Source organism: Adiantum capillus-veneris, chromosome 14 (assembly GCF_014529385.1).
Source record: "Adiantum capillus-veneris isolate H3 chromosome 14, ASM1452938v2, whole genome shotgun sequence".
Taxonomy (NCBI): domain Eukaryota; kingdom Viridiplantae; phylum Streptophyta; class Polypodiopsida; order Polypodiales; family Pteridaceae; genus Adiantum; species Adiantum capillus-veneris.
Window position 1 is genome coordinate 6,092,131 of NC_140944.1, and position 20,140 is coordinate 6,112,270.

At 44.9% G+C, this 20,140-nt stretch overlaps 1 protein-coding gene across 3 annotated transcripts in view; it reads right to left on the minus strand.

Moving 5' to 3' along the window:
* The window catches only part of LOC147441834 (zinc ion binding protein), a 151,381-nt gene that overhangs the window by 87,990 nt on the left and 43,251 nt on the right, over positions 1–20,140 (minus strand). For all 3 annotated transcript variants that reach the window (XR_015190156.1, XM_086528234.1, XM_086528232.1), the window contains exon 3: positions 7,816–7,890. Coding sequence is in view for 2 of the 3 variants with exons in the window: in XM_086528234.1 (XP_086384360.1) it covers positions 7,816–7,890 (75 nt within the window). In the remaining variant the exon portion in view is untranslated. The remainder of the gene's footprint in view (positions 1–7,815; positions 7,891–20,140) is intronic.

Consider the following 20,140-nt stretch of genomic DNA (forward strand, 5'->3'; position numbering starts at 1 on the left):
CTTGACAAAGGTCCAAGCCTTCTACTACTTACCGCAATGATTGGTAGTAGTATGGAGCATCTTTTGAAAGAGGGCGGTGCATCGTCCGATGATGTACACTTCCAATTTACGATAGATTCTTCACCCTCTCTCGTGGAGTGTCCTACAAGTTTCATCTCTCTCCCTAATCTAAATGGCAGACAGTCAGCAGAGAGCTTTCCTATTAGGCTTCCACAACATTGCAACCCTTGTAACCGGCTGGCACCACGTTCCAACAGATAATAACAACTAGAAAAAAGGCTTTTACCTAAGTGAAAACAGAGAGAACTGAACATTGGACACGAGACACAATACGACAGAGTTTCCCACTCACATGCAGTGGGCCCTACTCTAGAGACCCCTCGAGGTACTTTTTATTAAGGTCAGAGTTGAGTGTACAACTCTCAATGTGAGCCTGCTCCACACCTGATGAGTCCAAAGCTCAGGGAAGGCACATATTTACATGCAAAAAGCTCCTGGTTACACAATTTGGCATCCAAAATAATCAAAAGTCAATTGCTTTCATAACATACGCTGAAAACTCCAACGCCAAATCCGCCACATCATCACGTTTATTCAATACCACATCAGCACGTCCATACAGCCAACGAATCCTGCCACGGTATTTGGGTGCCTAGAGTCGGTCTAGCTCTCCTCTTGAATCTACGTTGCTTTCAGGTTGGCTCTTCTCTCCGGTCGCCGTCATTCCACATCACCAATTTGTGACAATTGTAGAGCAAGACATACGGCAATGTTACCTACCAGCACGTGCCAACATAATATCAATCATACAACTTGAAATGACTAAAATTGAAGAGAGTAGACTTTGATACTTGAGCCACCATAGAAGAGCCGTAGATCGTCTTCAAAAAGTGTTGGCCTCCAAGTCAGACGCCCATGACAATATTTTATTATTATTATTCGATAGAGTTACAACTATTGGGGGAGACCACTCCCCATAATTTCAGTCATAACTTGCACACTGGCCACTTAATTATAAGCCCTTAGGCTAAGCGCACTTAAAACATATTTGCTATTAATCTTAAAAGCTTTTATTGTAAAAAGTTTGCCCAAACAACATCTGGTAATTCCCACAGGTTGATTCCTCGCCGTTGAAGTATTATCATTGCACAACCGAACCAAGCAACCCCCTGCATTGTCCACCCAAGTCAGGTTCACATTGGTGAAATCATGAAAATGGGGTGGACATACATAAGTCTGCTTGATTCAGCCATGCAGTCTAAACCTGACCCATAAAAACGATTTATGGACGATTTCCCATGCACTTCCAGCCAACACCAGTCAAACATGTCCCAATGGTCGAGACATGGTCAACATCAGTCAAACATGTCCCAATGGTCAAACATACTTCTTCCCCTCTTCCTTATCATTTGTTTTTATACTCTTCTTAATTAAAACCTCGGAATTCCTAGATCTCTCTCACTCTGAGAGTCAAATTGGAATTGTTCCCCGGGATCTTCTTCTGCATTATATGTTGTCTCTTCTTTAGCAAAATTCTAGTTATGATTATCCACTTCAGAATGTCCTCACCTTATTGAGTCGCGTATAGAGATGAGGTTCCTCTTGCTGTGCTCATGAGACAGAACGAGAAGATATTTCCGCCTAGTGGACATGATAAAAATGTATATATTAGAAGATCTGAGATATTGAGAACCAAGAAATATGGTATTTGATCGTACGGTCTATGTATTTTAAGATCAAACCTTTGTGGTGATCCGTATAGTCTATATATTTATCTTGAGCATTGTAATAGATTTTTCTTTGTGAGAATATCATGGTCAACGTACTTGCACGTAACCTTCACAAGGCCAGCAAGAAAGACTTGCCTGTGGCACCACTGTTGCTTGCTGGCTGCCTAAGTTGCACACGATGCGTCCCTGCTTGCTGCCCACACTGTAAGGTGCAGCGGAAGTGAATGCCCAAGATGAGTGCTCTGAACTGTGCTCAAGGGTTCCTCTTACTTACGAAAGGGAGAGCCTTCCGTTCCTTTAGTGAGAGAGTGCAATGGAAACAAACAAAGTGGTGAACACTGTGAATGAAGGTGTTGAGACTGAGAGACAAAGAGAGAAGAATACGACACCAGAAATGTTGTCAAACCCTCCTCCGAAGGCCCCACTCCCTATGGCGAGAGCGGTCTACTTATGATTGCACAAATCTCTACAATGCTTGGACTTGCCGATGATGTCGACGACGATGAGGACGACGACGAGACGGGCTGAAATCTGAAAACTCTAAGGGTTGAGATCTGCAAATCTTTATCTACTGAATTCTGACTCTATGTCGATGACGACGATGCAACGACGACGTGCTGAAAACGCAGATGCTGAAATCTACAAATCTTTATCTGCTCAATTCTAACTCTATGTCAGTGACGATGTTGATGATGACGATGCGACGACAACGCGCTGAAAACGCAGATGCTGAAATCTGCATTTTCCGGGCTGAAACTGTAAACTTCGATGGATCCCACCCTGCGGCGAGGAGCTGCTGCCGGAAGGTGAGGTCTGCAAGGTTCGAGACTTCTACTGCGGGTTCCGACTGCTGAAAACTGAACGTGCTGAGTCTAGGGCTAATCTGTCACGATGGAATTGCAAAACGCTGAATGTCCTGCTGCTCCAAAACGCTAGGGCTGAATTCTGCTGCCGCTGTGGATTTTGCTAATGCTAGAACTGATCTGCTATCTACGCGGGAATCTGCTAACGCTAGGGCTGATCTAGGGTCATACTGTTGCCAAGCTACTGCATTGCAAAAACGCTAGCTGATCTGGGTGCAAAACGCTAGGTCAATGCTGATGCAGAAAACGCTAGGCCTGCTGTCTGTGGGGTCTTGCTAAGAAGGTGTCTCTTGAGCAAGTGCTCCTGCTGCCTCTTTTGCCCGAAAGTGCTAGCGCTAGGTTTCTATATATACAAACTTAGCAAAATTGCCCTACCTAGTTTCCAACAAAAGTCACTTAAAAATAATAAGTGAAAATTGTCAAAAATAGGGAAAATAGGTCTATGCACAATAAAAATGGTCCTGATGAGTTCTGATGGAAATTTGATGGTCATGCTATGTGCAACCAGAGGATATGCATCTACTTTAAGTATCTGGACATGCACGGTCTGCGAACAGACTCACAAAAGTGCCAGATCACTTCCTATTCTAGACTGACTTGACTGAACTGAACCCTTGTCATGTTGTAGCTTGTCCACGTACACATAGGGTTAGATGTGCACGTGACATCCCCTCTTTTTCAAAGTGAGGTACTGGTACCGAACTGTATGGCGTCGAGGGAGATCGCCAACAGGGTCTAGAATCCTGGGAAGGACTCTTCGTCGGCCCACTCTGATGTGTGGGTGATATGATACTTTAACTTCATAAAGATCTGCAATGCTTGCTTCTTTGGGCTGCGCCGAAAGCGACACAAAGTCTTCTTCAATGCTTCCACTTTGTCGAAAGTCATGTGTCTACCTTCTTCAGGAATCTCCGAGGGTGAAAGTTCTTGAAACCACTTGCAACACAAAAACATAAACATACTCATTCCATGTAAAGTGACTGGAAAAATTCGAGTCTTTCGAAAAAACTGTGCATGCAATGCAGATAAACAAAGTAATGCAGTGTAAAGCCATTCATCAAACACACGCAAACAATGGGGTCGAATCTTGACTTTTTGATCTAAATCAATCAACTGTGGCAAATCACAATGGAAATGCCGATGCTTAATGCTCAATCTTTCTTGTGCTCTTTCGAATATTGTGTCATGCCAAGGAAGAAACATGGAATGTGAATTCCTTGAATGCAAACATTTCATCTTTTCATGAGAGTTCCGCATACATCCGTGCTCATTCATGAGTGAATCGTGCTCAACATACAATATGGCATGCCTTTGGAAAGGGATCACATAAGAACGGTGACTAAAATACAGGAAAGCATCACGAATGAAACCCTCGAACAATGCGTGCTAACTAATCATTCGAACACATAATACTTCCTGTGGGGGTTCTTTGGACCTTGACTCAAGAGCCAAGATCGGTTCTTCGTGATAGATCGAATCTTCCTGTGGGGGTTCTGTGGACCTCGACTCGAAAGCCAAGATCAGTTCTTCGTGATTGATCGAATCTGCAATGAGGTTAGCTTCACTAGAAAAAGTATCTACTAAACCATCATCCTTGTGAACAATCACATCGTGATACTGCAATTCATCATGCTTGTGAAAAATCACATCTTGATCATCGTGCTTGTCATTGTCATTCAAATCATCATGCTTATCATTATCATTCACATCATCATGCTTGTCATTGTCATTCAAATCATCATGCTTATCATTGTCATTCAATTCATCATGCTTATCATTATCATTCACATCATAATGCTCATAATCATGCAAATCATGTGTCTCATGCTTGGGAGAAGAAGAGACTTAGAGAGTCTCCTTTTCCCAAATATCTTGCATCTATGCTTGAACTTGAGAAAAGAGTCGCAACATTTCTTGCATTCTTGCTTTGTTCTCGCGATCAAATTTTTTCGTCGCTTTCTAACTTCCTGTCCATCATCCTCTTGTCGAAAACCTCTATTGGAGTTAGTGCAATCCTTTGCGTAGATGGGGGAGGGGGAGCGTCAGAAAAACCTCCTGGTGGGGAAAAATTCTTCTTCGCCACTTCCATGCTCATCACCTTTATGCAAAGTATCCATTCCGCTTCGGGTGATGACCATACACTGAGATCTTTGGTTCTTAAGTTCACGAGAAACTTTGGTTCTTGTGGGTCTTGGGTTCTTGGGTTCTTGAGATTCTTGAGTTCTTGAGGTTCTTGAGGTTCTTCTTTCGCTTGCAATCTGTGTTAGAGAAGGATCTTCTCTTCACCCGAGCTTTTCTCTTTCCTGCGGGCACACCCCTTCGCGGCCTTGCGCTCACACCAAGGTTGCTTTTTCCCACCTCACGTCGATTGGCCGGCCGCTAAGTGCACGGTCCGGTCTCGATGAGTGAAAAGAGAAACAAGGGGAGGCTGGACAAGCCCTTCTTTCTTGGGTTTCCTGTCACTCTTCAAAAACACGAAAAGAAATCGACACACCCAAGAGGACTTGGGTTACGTGAGACCACAACAAGCAAAAAAAAAATCTTGTGGTTTTTTTTCTTGAGTGATACAGAACACTGCCAAAGCTCTGATACCAATGTAAGGTGCAACGGAAGTGAATGTTGAACTTTGCTCAAGATGTGTGCTCAAGGGTTCCTTTTACTTACGAAAGGGAGAGCCTTCCGTTCCTTTAGTGAGAGAGTGCAATGGAAACAAACAAAGTGGTGAACATTGTGAATGAAGGTGTTGAGACTGAGAGATAGAGAGAGAAGAATACGACACCAAAAATGTTGTCAAACCCTCCTCCGAAGGCCCCACTCTCTATGGCGAGAGCGGTCTACTTATGATTGCACAAATCTCTACAATGCTTGGACTTGCCGACGATGTTGATGTAAGGGCTGAAATCTGCAAATCTTTATTTGGTGAATTTTGACTCTATGTCGATGACGACGCGCTGAAAACGCAGATGCTGAAATCTGCAAATCTTTATCTACTGAATTCTGACTCTATGTCGGTGACGATGTCGATGGCGACGATGCGACGACAACGCGCTGAAAATGCAGATGCTGAAATCTGGTTTTCCAGGCTGAAACTGTAAACTTCGATGGATCCCACCGTGCGGCGAGGAACTGCTGTGGGAAGGTGAGATCTGCGAGGTTCGGGACTTGTACCACGGGTTCTGACTATTGAAAACTGAAAACGCTGAGTCTAGGGCTGAATCTGTCCCAATGGAATTGCAAAACACTAAATGTCTTGCTGCTCCAAAACGCTAGGGCTGAATTCTGCTGTCGTTGTGGATTCTGCTAACGCAGGGCTGATCTGCTATGTGCGGGGGAATCAGCTAACCCTAGGACTGATATGAGGTCGTACTGTCACCAAGCTGCTACAATGCAAAAACACTGGCTGATCTAGGCGCAAAACGCTAGGTCAATGCTGATGCAAAAAACGCTAGGCCTGCTATCTGTGGGGTCTTGCTGAGAAGGTGCCTGTTGAGCAGGTGCTCCAACTACCTCTTCTGCCCGAAAGTGCTAGCTAGCGCTAAGTTTCTATATATACAAACTTAGCAAAATTGCCTTACCTAGTTTCCAACAAAAGTCACTTAAAAATAATAAGTGAAAATTGTCAAAAATAGGGAAAATAGGTCTATGCACTGTAAAAATGCTCCTGATGGGTTCTGACGGAAATCTGATGGTCATGCTATGTGCAACCAGAGGATATGCATCTACTCTAAGTGTCTGGACATGCACGGTCTGCAAATAGACTCACAAAAGTGCCAGATCACTTCCTATTCTAGACTGACTTGACTGAACTCAACCCTTGTCATGTTGTAGCTTGTCCACGTACACATAGGGTTAGATGTGCAGGTGACACACACAGCCCGCAAAGTGCGTTCAATGACTGCTGCCACCGCATTACGCTCTCCTTTCTTGCCTGTTCCCCACTCTTACAACATTACTCAATTGCTCAACCGCTGCTAGTTACCGGCCACCGCTTCATTCCACCTCTGGCCTTACATTGCCTAGGCATTCAAGTGATAGGCATTCGTGCAGGCTGCAGGTTTAGAACTTTGTTCAGACCTTGGAGGCCAGCTCTACCTACGCATATGCATTCCCTTGACCCTTGGCATCAGATTTGCAGCATACACAATTCGAGGTTTGTTGCTTGATGTGCAAGTCGTTGGCTACAAATTCTCCAGCAGGTAAATAAAGACTACTTCAAGGCATCCTTTTGTAGGAGCTTTATCCTCAGGATTGAGTCTGAGCTCCTCTTTAGGGAGAGGCTCCTTTAGGCTTCAGTTGAGACATCAATCAGGCAAAAGAGGCTCTTGCATGGAGATTTTTGGACATGGAAATCTCTTTGCTTGGGTGAGGCACTTGCAGAATAAGAGTATCTGAGATTATCTGAGAGAAAATGCCTCATTTCTTAGAATTTGGAAGGAGTCGTGAGGCACCGTACGAGGTGACCCACACTCCCACTCTGAGTTATCCTTCGAGTCCTCACATCACCCATCTACCCGTCAGTCATGCAGGGAATACTTTTCAGAGGATTTTCTTCATTGGGCTCTTCAGCCATTGTTTTGCATGTGGAACAGCAGGCTGATGCAGTCATTTATTCATTCAACTGAATCCTATCGTCTTTCGCTCCCACTTTGTGACACTTTTCTTGTTTTGAACTAAATGGTTTCGTTGTGTATGATGTCATGAATCTCACCCTTTTCAGTGGTTGAAAGCACCACATAAACTGACTTCTGATTTCTCAGTTTTAAAAGCCTTTTATTGTCTCGAAGTCCTTTCAAGTTCGGTTGATGAGTCTGATATGGATATGCAATGCTTTAATGGCAGACATATCCTGAGGGTGGTTTTTGTACAAAAAGATTTAGCATGGAGTAAGGTTCAGCCAAACCAGTTAATTATAATTTTTTCACTCCCATACCCACACGCCTGTAACAAAATTGTAACGTTTACATTCAAAAACAAATACCAATTTGTGCCCAGATTTTTTGGAAAAAACAGTACAAGCTGTACGCTCAATGTAGTCATCGACAAGGCTGTATGACCACTAGCTCCATCATGCATAGTATCAACTAATGCTGCAACATCCCCACTGATGTCATCAATTACTATGGGTGTAGGATATAGTATCAATATGGGCGCATGTGCGCATACACACACACAAGCAGGAGAAAAAGAAGAAGGAAGATGACAATGGTTTAGACTGTACATACAGCTTCTGAAAGACACTGGGTATGCCCTTGGACGCTTTGCTGGTTGAAAATGACTCCACAATCAATACATGATAACTGCAAGTCAAAATTCACAATTTATTAGAGTGGGTCCTTCCGATAAAGACAATGTGGGTCCTGATGATACACACATACACCTGCACAGGTGGTACGACTTAGAAGGTATTTAAGTTTTCTATCTTAACCAAGTCTATTGGCAACGGCCAAAAGCCCTGCAAATGTAGCATCAGTTCATTCCATTGATGTACACGCTGTCATGTCTATTAACAGGCTAATCAAGTTCACACTCGTATGATGAAAGCAATCATGAAAGAACTGAAGCAAGCAGTAGTGAGAGAGTTTCAAAGAGAAATCTTGTAACTTAAAGGCATATTTAAAAGGCCAACAAATAATGAGAAATTAACCCTCTCTTGGTGTGCACAATCACGATGGTGCTTGAAGCAGATTATCATGATTTCGAAAAGGGTTTCGCAGGTCACTGAGGTAGCCACGCAGGTTCAGCAGGTCGCGATTAGGGTTCCACAGGCACAGAAGGACGCGAGCAGGTTTCAGCAGGTCGTGAGCAAGCAGAAAACAGGCCGTGCAGGCAGCGAGCAGGCCCAACAGGTCTCTCTCTCAGCAGGTCCAGCAGTGCAGGGCTCTGTTGAGCGCGCAGGGGGGAAAGGTCGTGCAGGGCTCTACTGAGTGCGCAGGGGTAGCAGGTCATGCAGGCAGGTTGTAGAAACGCAGGAAAAGCAGGCCACGCAGGGCTGCATCTCTACAACAGCACGCGCATCAGCAGGAGGGCAGAGCTGCAGGTTGCGAGCTCGCGCAGGGTAGAGCAGTGGTGCAGCTCACGGATGCACACAAGAGCTAGGGTTTGCGGCCCATTGCTCTCTCCTATACAACGTAGGAAGATAGGGCTCTTGATGGTGATGGTAGTTATGAGTCTATGATCTACCCTCGGCCTTTCTGCCCACCCCTCGCTCTCTCTCTCTCAACCTGATGGCATGAACTTCTCCTGCCCTGTACTCGCGTTTTGCGCAAGTGGTAACTGGTTGCTACGCTAAAGCCCCTACTGCTCGTGTACGCTTCAAATAGGGTGCGTCGACCAGCAGCAGACCAATGACTGTGCAGCACGCCCTCACGGTAAAAGCAAAGGAAGGGAGACTCGTGCAGATTTAGGCCTTGCAGGAATAGGAAACAGGGGCCATTAGGATGGAGGTCATGAGCGCTTCACCAGTCTGCAAGTCCCGTACGAAGGCAACCTTCATGCTTACAAACAAGCGGATAAAACAAGTGGAAAGGGAGATGGAGTGGAAAGCAGAGATGGAAGGATGGTGGAAGGAGAAGGCAAACCTTCTTCAAATGTTCCTCAATGAAGGCACGCAATGGAAGGAGGAGAAAGAGGACCTGCACGTAGAGATACAAGCACTTAAGGCGGGTTTCACAAGCACTCACAGAAGAGGTCTCAGCCCTCAAGCGAGAGCTTGTTCATAGAGCAAGCAACAGACTAGAGGAAGGTGAATTCCAACCCTCGTTGATCAAGGATATCAAGGTCATCAAGGAACAGGTACGGATGATCAAAGAGCAAGAGAAACGGAATGGAGCAAAGACGTCTTCGTAGGTGAATGTAATCACAAAGACACAGAAGAAGGTGGATGAGGCCAAGAAATGGATAGAAGTCGCTAAGAAAGGGAAAGGGAAAGGGAAAGAAACCACATATATCCCCACTCCTACAATCATCAACATGATTTTAGAAGAAGAGCAGCGAAGGAAGACTAGAGCTCTGCACTTACGAATAACCGGTCTAAAAGACCAAGATAATGTGGAAGGGGAAGTCAAAGAACTTCTCCACATGATGGGTAGTGAGGTTACTCATACAAAGGTATGGAAGGTAGGGAAGAAGACACAAGGAAATGGGGAGACTTCGAAGGAAAGAGCTCTAATCATGCGCTTCCCATCCATGGAGGCAAAGAAGGACTTCTTGAAGAAGCGTCCTACACTAAAGAAAACGGGCAAATTTCTTGGAGATGACCTCACACTCACATAGCTTGTTCATATGAGAGAAGTTATGCCCAAGATAATGACAAGTCGAGAGAAGGGGAAAGTGGCCCTCTACAGGGATGAACGAGTGGTTATTCTGGAGAAGCGTCCCGCATGACGGTGCGAGACCTGTGGGACCGCACTCAGAGTGGCTACATGGAATTGTAATGGATCTTTGCGCCTTGATGTAGAGGCCTTTGAGGATAGTTTCACAGGGAGAGACATCATTTTCCACTCTGAGACGCATGAGGCCCCGGGGCAGAGAGAGAGGGCATACGGGCAGTAGAACAGGCAGGGTTCAGGAGAGGTTTCTCCACTCTTGACTAGATTTTGACACTCTGAGCCATTATTGAGGAGGGTAGACACCATGGCAGGAGGATACATTGTAGCTTTGTGGATTTCCGCAAAGCCTTTGATACAATGCCACGAGCCATACTCATACGCAGATTGCAAGACATGGGGGTGCCCACAGAGCTGATCTGGGGGATCTTAGCTTTATACAGAACAGTGGTAGGACAGTACGCAATACTCGGGGCATGTCCGACATGGTTCACTCCACTATTGGGGTGAAGCAGGGTTGTCCCCTATCTCCGACTCTCTTTGGGATATATGTAGATGAGTTTTCAGATTATGTACAGGTAGAGGATGATAGAGGTGCTCAGCTTGCAAGGACATGGATTCCGTTGTTATTATATGCTGATGATATTGTGCTGATCTCAGATCTTTAGAGGGGTTGCAGCGTCATTTGGATGCATTGCATGTATTTGCACGGGACAGTGGATTGTCTGTGAACCTTGGTAAGACCAAGGTAATGGTGTTTAACACCACGGCGCAGTGGGTAAGGAGGTCCGCCCCCACTTTTACGTCTGGTAGAGAGACTGTGGAGTATGTAGATACATACACTTATCTTGAGGCGGTTTTCAGTGGTCCAATACTTTCCCTGAGGTGTGCAGCAGATACGCGATTGACCAGAGCCTATGCAGCATTGGGGGCACTTGAGAGGATATGTTCGCAGGTTCAGTTCCAGGAACCTCGGACAAAGCTTTGGCCCTTTGACACTTTGGTCACTTCGCCTATGCTGTACGGAGTGGAAATATGGGGCCCCTCAATTGATCATAGCAGAGCTGGTAGTACTAATGGATAGAAATGTATGGATAAGCCCTTGGTGTCTATGATTTCTAGGATGATTAGGGCCAAGGCCTCAGTACCACATGACATTATTAGCGCGGAGCTCGCTACTCCTCCATTGGTAGTGGAGGCACTCACTCAATCAGTTTCATTTATGCATAGCACTTGGGCTCTCCCTACAGATAGATATGCTCGATCAGCACTAGAGTCTTCGCGATAGCTGGCATTGCAGGGAGATAGATCATGTTGGTATGCAAAGATGGAATCTTGATTTCAGTTACATGGCTTTAGTATGGATCGGCTACCCCCATTTCAATACTCTCTGGATGCACCCTCCATCTCCCTCACTAGGGCAGAGATTACCAGGCTCATCAGACAGGACTTGATTCGGCTTGGATACGAAGAGGACATGGATACAACCTACACATGAGCTACGAAGATTACTTTCTATACAGAGCATCTTCTCCAACTCACGGAGGATGGTTTTGTGATCAGACCAATACATGGACACTCATCTATCCCACGGAATACGATGTGCTATTGGTCAGATACGCACATCCTCACATCAGCTAGAGATCGACACAGGCAAATTTAGAGGAGTACCCGCTAAGTCCAGGATTTGTCACGTGTGCCAGATAGATCCAGAGACAAAGCTACAATACATATGTCACTGCCCAGTATACTATGAGGTACGAGGCCGCCTTCACTGTCTATTTAGAGAGGGTTTTGGGCCACTTTCTAGAGTCATGAGATACCAGGATCAAAGATGCCTCGGATTATACTTACTGGAGATTCACAAACACAGAGAGGACCTCTTGAAGAGGGGCACAATGACAGAGATCCAGCAACAGCGGAAGATTACAGATTTCTTTCCGTCACAGACAGAGGAGTCTGAGCAGCCCCAACGGCATAACAACACCAGAGGCACCAAAGGCATACTGCTTGATCGGGCGATAGAGTTGGGGAGGTCCCGTCGCACACGGATGAGGGGGCCCTCTCGACATCGACGCAGACTGCGACAGAGGATCCATACCATACTGGTGCGACATAGGAGCCATCCTGACAGAGTGCCTACCTTGGAGGACATTGAATCTATATAGCCTTTTGGATACTGATGTATATGTATATGATGCCTCAACTGTCAAAGAGCTCCATTGTATCAGCTCACCCTTTGTATTCCCCTTGTATCAGAATTCACCCCACCCCTACCCACTATTTTCTTTTCAGTTCTTTGTACTTTTTGTACCCAGACCTGGTATTAGATTCACCACATGTAACCTTTTGGTCTCATAGGTCATTTTGGCCTTTTGAAGACATTAATATTACATTTCATTTCATCTCTCTCTCTCTCTCTCTCTCTCTCTCTCTCTCTCTCTCTCTCTCTCTCTCTCTCTCTCTCTCTCTCTCTGTGTGTGTGTGCACTGCACATCCCGGTTCCAGATTAGCTTTCATTTCAGCATTTTATTTTCAGTATTTTCTTTTCCGGACACCCGGACTACCACTAGATGTACATTGATTTGTCTCATAGGCCAAATTCGGCCTTTAGAAGACGTAAATAAAGCTCTCTCTCTCTCTCTCTCTCTCTCTCTCTCTCTCTCTCTCTCTCTCTCTCTCTCTCTCTCTCTCTCTCTCTCTCTCTCTCTCTCTCTCTCTCTCTCTCTCGGCCTTTGACATAGTGCCGAGGGCCAGATTGATGCACCGGCTTATGGAATTGGGGGTACCCACAGAGCTGATGTGGGGGATCATGGCATTGTACAGTTCAGTGATGGGTCATGTACGCACATCAGAGGGGATATCCGACATAGTTCACTCCACCATCGGAGTGAAACAGGGATGCCCACTGTCCTCTACTTTATTTGGTATGTATGTTGATGGGGTCTCTGATTATATTGACAGAGGAGGTGATAGAGGTGCTCAGCTTGCAGGGACATGGATCCCTCTTTTATTGTATGCTGACGATATCGTGTTGATATCAGAATCGCCAGAGGGTATGCAGAGACATTTGGACGCATTGCATAGTTTTGCAGAGGATAGTGGATTGTCTGCCAACCTTGGTAAAACCAAGGTCATGGTATTTAATACCACGCCACAGTGGGTTAGGAGATCAGCACCTACTTTCACATATGGACAGGACAGTATGGAGTACACTGATGCATACACATATCTTGGGGTGGTCTTTAGTGGACCGAGGTTCACACTGAAAGTAGCAGCAGACACTAGATTGACTCGTGCCTATGCAGCCCTAGGTGGTTTAGAGAGGATTTGCTCGCAAGTTCAGTTCCAGGGACCTCGAACAAAGCTCTGGCTTTTCGATACTTTGGTCGCTTCAGTTATGCACTACGCGGTTCAGGTTTGGGGACCGTCTATTGACAGTGCTGGATGGACTAATATGGAGAGACCCCTGATATCTATGATTTCTAGGCTGATTAGAGCCAAGGCCTCAGTCCCACATGACATCATACGAGCGGAGCTGGCTGCCCCACCTATGGAGGTTGAGGCACTCACCAGATCAGTATCATTTGTACACAGCTTATGGGACACCACTAGGGACAGGTATGCCAGGCTTGCTCTCGAGTCATCCAGACAGCTAGCATTACAGGGAGATACATCATGTTGGTATGAACAGATGAACTCATGGTTTCAGAGGCATGGTTTCAGCATGGACAGGCTGCCCCCTTTCCAGTATTCTCTTGATGCACCATCCTTGGCTCTTACACGGATGGAGACTACTAGACTCATTCGGCAGGATCTTATCCAGCTTGATAGCAAGAGGACATGGATAGAACCATCACGGGAGTTGGGTACGAAGAGGGTTTTCTATAGAGAACATCTTCTTCAACTCACGACAGACGGATTTGTCACACGGCCCAGTTACATGGACACACATCTATCTCATAGGTTACGATGTGCTATTGGCCAGATTCGCACATCTTCACACCAGCTTGGGATTGAGACAGGTAGATTCAGAGACATACCAGCAGACAGTAGGATATGTCAGTTATGCCATGCAGAGCCAGAGACAGAGTTTCACTACATATGTCGCTGCACAGTCTACTATGAGATACGGGGACGCTTTCATTGTCTATTCAGAGATGGTTTTGACTCGTTAGACAGAGTCATGAGATATCAGGATCAAAGATGTCTCGGATTATTCCTACTTGAGATTCAGAGACATAGAGACGCTCTATTGAATGGGCAAAGACAGAGACAGTCCCAGAGACGCATCTCGGATTTCTTCAGTCTGAGTACCACAGAGTCAGAGGGGACACCACCACCAGAGAGCTCGGTTCCCACCCATACACACATCAGCGGTACTCTCATTGATCGAGCTATAGAGTTAGGGAGATCGAGACGACCGCGTCTGAGGAGGGGAGCCACGCAGCACCGGCGGAGATTGCGGCAGAGGATCCACAGGATTCTAGCACGACACCCAGAATGTCGATCGGGATAGGCTTCATGCTACTGCTATATTGTATCATAGTGACACTTATCCCCACTTTGTACCTTTATGGCATGATACCATTGCTCAGCCTACCAGCCACCCATAGGAGTCGGTAGCACTCCTATCAGTTCTTTGTTTGTAGTTTTCTTGTTTGTACCCAGACTTGGTACTAGACTCATCATTGTAATCAGTTGGTCTCATAGGTCATTTTGGCCTCTTGTAGACGTTAATATATCATTTCATTTTTCTCTCTCTCTCTCTCTCTCTCTCTCTCTCTCTCTCTCTCTCTCTCTCTCTCTGTGTGTGTGTGTGTGTGTGTGTGTGTGTGTGTGTGTGTGTGTGTGTGTGTGTGTGTGCGCGCTGATGCTGCTACAACTATGCGCTGCCTTGAGCCTTGCCTATGTGAGCGCACTGTGTGAACGCTGCTCCAAACTCCACCTGCCACCTGTGCGCGCTGCCCTGAACTCCATGCCACTTGCACGCTGCCTTGAGCCCTAACTGCGCACTGCCCTGCTAACCTGCGGACTGCAGATTCAGAGTTACATTGAGGACTATGCAGGAAAGAAGCTTGAAGCACAAAACAGAAGAAAGTCTTCAACGCTGGAAAACTCCGAAAGATAACGCTACTGCAAGCAAGGCCAAAGAGCATTAATTTTTAACGCTAAGGCATATGAGAAGGTTTTCTTGAGGGCATCGTCGGCCTCTTCTGACTTCTACAGGGACTTATGATGGAGGTCATGAGCGCTTCACCAGTCTGCAAGTCCCGTACGAAGGCAACCTTCATGCGTACAAACAAGCGGATAACACAAAAGGAAACCGAGATGGAGGAATGGAAAGCAGAGATGGGAGGATGGTGAAGGAGAAGCCCAACCTTCTTCAAATGTTCCTCAACGAAGGCGTGCAATGGAAGAAGGAGAACGAGGACCTGCACGCAGAGCAACAAGCACTTAAGGCAGATTCACAAGCACTCAAAGAAGAGGTCTCAGTCCTCAAGCGAGAGCTTGCTGATAGAGCAAGCAGTGGACTAGAGGAAGGTGAATTCCAGCCCTCAGTGATAAGAGGACAACAAGGTCATCAAGGAACAGGTACGGATGATCAAAGAGGAAGAGAAACAAAATGTGGCAAAGACGCCTTCGTGGGTGGATGTGATCACAAAGACACAGAAGAAGGCGGATGAGGCCGAGAAATGGATAGAAGTCACTAAGAAAGGGAAAGAGAAAGAAACCACATCTATCCCAACTCCTACAATCATCAACATGACTTTAGAAGAAGAGCAGCGTAGAAGACTAGAGCTTTGCATATACGAGTAACCGGTCTAAAAGACAGAGATGATGTGGGAGGGGAAGTCAAAGGACTTCTCCGCATGATGGGTAATGAGGTTACTCATATGGAGGGTAGAAAAGAAGTCGCAAGGAAATGGGGAGACTTCAAAGGAGAAAGCTCTAATCATGTGTTTCCCATACATGGAGGCAAAGAAGGACTTCTTTAAGAAGCGTCCTACACTAAAGAAAACAGGCATATTTCTTGGTGATGACCTCACACTCTCACAACTTGCTCATATGAAAGAAGTTATGCCCGAGATAATAACAACTCGAGAAAAGGAAAAAGTGGCCTTCTACAGGGATAGGCGAGTGGTTATTCTGGAGAAGCGCCCCGCATGACGGCACGAGACCTATGGGACCACACTTAAGAGTGGCTACATGGAATTGTTATAATTCTTTGCGCCTTGATGTAGGGGCCTTTGAGGATAGTTTCACAGGGAGGGACATCATTTTCTACTCTAAGACGCATCATGCCCCAGGGCAGTCCATGCCACATATAAGCGGATACAGATCGGAGAGAGCTTGCGCACAGGAGAATTGATCAGAGCACAAAGGACGAGGTTGAGGAGGAGTGGCAGTCTTATTCACGGAGGAGTTACAACCTTTGATACATATAGCTCGGAGGGATGAGCATGCTAGGTATATGGGGTGAGACTGAAGGCAAAGACAAGCACATACCTCTACATCGCTGAAACCGGCCCGTAAGGCAGTAGACTTTGTCTTTCACCCGAAATTTTTTACTTTAGACACACAGGGAGAGCAATTTAGAAAGGAAACCTGCGATGGGAATTAACACTTAAGCCCACACACAGCTCGGAAGCTAGAATGCTCCGAGCAAACGCCGACAACCTGTAGGCCCCAAAATTGGCGCCCCTTTCGGTATTTCTTTATACTTGTTCTGGCAAAATTTCGGAAAGATAACAACCCCAAAACTTGCCCAAAACCAATTCCCCTGTTGGAACTCACTTCCACTGACATAAACCCTCTGATTTCTGCCCAAAAACAGTAAATTCAGCACGCTGTATTTACTGGTTTTTGCCTTGTTTTCAGTCCTAAACAGTCCCTGCACTGTCCTCTAGCAGTGGGGCACTGCTCCCAATGATTCTGGCATCCGTATGGCTGAAAAACAGTCAAAATTCAGCGCATAACCAGCACTGAAAACGCACCTCTACGGTGAGGTTATCACCCTCACCGGTGCCTTCTTTTGGAGTAGCAGTTAGCTACTCCTGTTCCTGCTCAGAGAGGCTCTTGCCTCAAAAAAAAAGCATGTAACCGCACAGCTGTACATAAGTCAAATGAAGAGCCCTCTTGTGGGGCATCACATTGCAGTCAATAGCTCTTAACCTGTGACAGCTTGCAAATGAGGCCCCTCTCAGCTAGAAATCGAGCGCCCCTTGTTCTCCATGAGGAAAGGGCACCAGAAGGTGCCACTTGGCACATTTACAAGCATTTTCTCGTTTTGGGCTTCCCGCTTAACACTAGTTTGGTACCAAAACAGGACACTTTTAAGTGTCCTTTTTTAGCAAATTTAAATAAAATGCTACTTGCATTATACAATTTATTTAAGAAAACCCTCTTCATATGCTTAAATATGTTATCTAGAGGGTCTTTTAAAAATATAACCTTGCATTTTAGAATCTATCATGATCAAGAACAATACTCATCAAGTTGACCCTCGCAAGACTGCGATTGACGCTTTGAGGAAATCGCTTTTATAAGCTCAAGAAAAAATGAAGCGACCTTGTAGAAAATTTTAGGTGACTCTTCCACAATTTTGCTATAGATAATTGAAAGTTTCATGCGCAAAAAAATTGATTTTGGAGTATATAAAATAATGGAAAGTTCCATGTGTTTGATATGGTCATTTCAAGCATATCGTTGTATGCAAAGAAAAATTATGTTTTTGATGTATTTGTGAGTTTTAGAAAGTGATACATTGCTTGCCCCTTCCATTGAGCACTCAAGGTGGCAAGTAGAAGGGCTTTGGTATGCAAGAACTATTAGATCGTTTTAAATATTCAAAACTGCATAAGAGAAAACTTTCATATTTTCATTCTTGAGACATAAACATTCAAAACCTCAAATAATATCAAACTTTTCATGTAGATCAACTAAATGTATCAAAGTACATGGTACATAAACAATTGTGCTTAAAACCTTGGTTTCAATGTTATTATGGAGAACTCAAGATTTTCAAGAGTTTTTGCACGATAAAGAATTCAAGATAGAGTTCAAGCAACGAGATTTAATTGAGTTAGGGAGCCCAAAAAATACGAGGTTTCTTGGTTTAAACATATAAAGTCATTTGTAGTTATCAAATTACACTAGAATAGTACCAATTTCATGAGGGGACCTTTGGAAGACCAAAATTATGCTCTTATTCGGCACATGCTCAAGTATGAAATAATGTCTATAGCTTGCATGTGACTTTGAATCTTATCTTTGAAGTGCATTCCGTTGTTTTGTAAACTAAGTGCTAACAATTGGCTTTTATAAACATAAAAAAGGCCATCTCTAGAAAAAGATATAGTAATTTTATGATTTTTTTGGCAAAATAGCTTAAAATTTTACTAAAATTTATGTCTTAGAACTTACCAAAATTCTCTCCATACAGATTGTATTTTGATATGGAGAAAAATCCAATGTTTTCTTTCCCTCATAACCAATCTATGGTAGAAGCAAGGTGTAAAAAACTTCTTTCTAGCTTGACAAATAAATTGCCAAAACTTGGTAGAAAAACAGGACACTTTAGTGTCTCAGGACACTTAAGTGTCCAATTACAGAACTAGTGTTAAAAAACTCCCATCTGGTTGCCCAGTTGACTTTGCAACAGAGTTCTAAAATGTTCCCTTGTCATTCCGGACGTAATGACGCGAACAGATTTCATGGTCCAAAATAGCAGTTTCCTAAATTTTAGAGGATCCTTCCGTTGGACTCCCACTCTATTCCCATTGGGACCGCATCCAAAAATGTAATGTGGCCCAGCTTTTGGATACTTTCCCTCGGTGACCCCACCTTAGCACAATGCCTTTATTGAGTTCACTTTCGAGTATCCACCAACTTGCTAAGTGCGACAGGGGGGACCTACATGATCTTGAACCGAGCCTAGACATTCTCTTACTATACGAATTCCAGTGCCGACCAACTTTCCGTCTGCGGGTGAAATTATCGTTCACACTGGCCATACAATGTCCGACCATTTGCAACTTAAAAAAGAGGGTCTCAAAAATTAAACAAAAATCATTCGAAAGAAACCAACAACTAAAGTTAGCACTTGCCACGTCCTCGTGACAATCCATCTGAAAATGACCTCTTTCTTATGCAAAGCGTGAAGAGGTAATGCTATCTTTGCAAAATTCCTGATAAACCTTCTATAGTAGCAACACAATCCCAAGAAGCTTCTGACATCGTGCACAGTCTTCAAGTCTGGCCATGTCTTAATAGCTTCGACCTTTGCGAGATCCATTCTAACACCATCCTTTGAGACTATGTGGTTAGCTAAGAAAGTGGATCTCTTCCGGAAAGAATTCACTTTTCTTAGGATTGACAAGTAGCTTGTGATTGCGCAGCTCTTTGAACACAATGGTCAAGTGACGTCTATACTCTTCTTCATTCTTTGAATAAACTATCATGTCATCGAAGAACATCCCAACAAACTGTTCATGCAAGCAAAAAATCCGGTCCATCATGCTGTTGAACGTGGCAGGAGCATTTGTTAGCCCAAACGCCATCACTAGAAACTCATAAAGACCAAATGTCGGAGGTCACTGAGAGTAACGCTTTACAAAACCTCCGATTGTACTCCAGCAAGCTCTTGCACGTAGCCGAAGTAAGCCGGTGCCAATCTGTTATGACGTCAGCTTCAAATTCATTTGACAGCCAAGCAGATGCAAACATTTGCTTGAAGTAGACCTAAGTGGCGGGTGCCTGTCCTTGCATTAACAATGTCGTCCACCATGTAAGCGCATTGTCTTTCAAGAAAGTGGTAGCTTTCCTGACCTTAGAGGCCTCTGTAAAATTCCCTCCTGCATAAGCTGTATCAAACTACTGCAGGAAAGGAAGAGCCTTTGCCTTATCCTCGAAGCCGCTGAAAGTGCTAAACTTTATAGCTGCACCACATTCTTTGTAAGCTTTCGGCTTTTCCAGTGCCCCCAAATTGTCATAAGGAATGGTCTGCAACATGGACATTGTAGTAGGAATCATCGGCGCATCTTGGTCATTAACATTTTGCATCATAGATGCCATATCTGGCTGCTGTCCAGAAAAACCAGCCATAACAAAATGGCCCTGTTGCACCCCAAACAGACCCTGGTTACTCTAAAGACCTTGTTGCATGCCGATGCTACCATACATGGGGTTTGGCATCATGCCTTGCATACCCCCAAACACT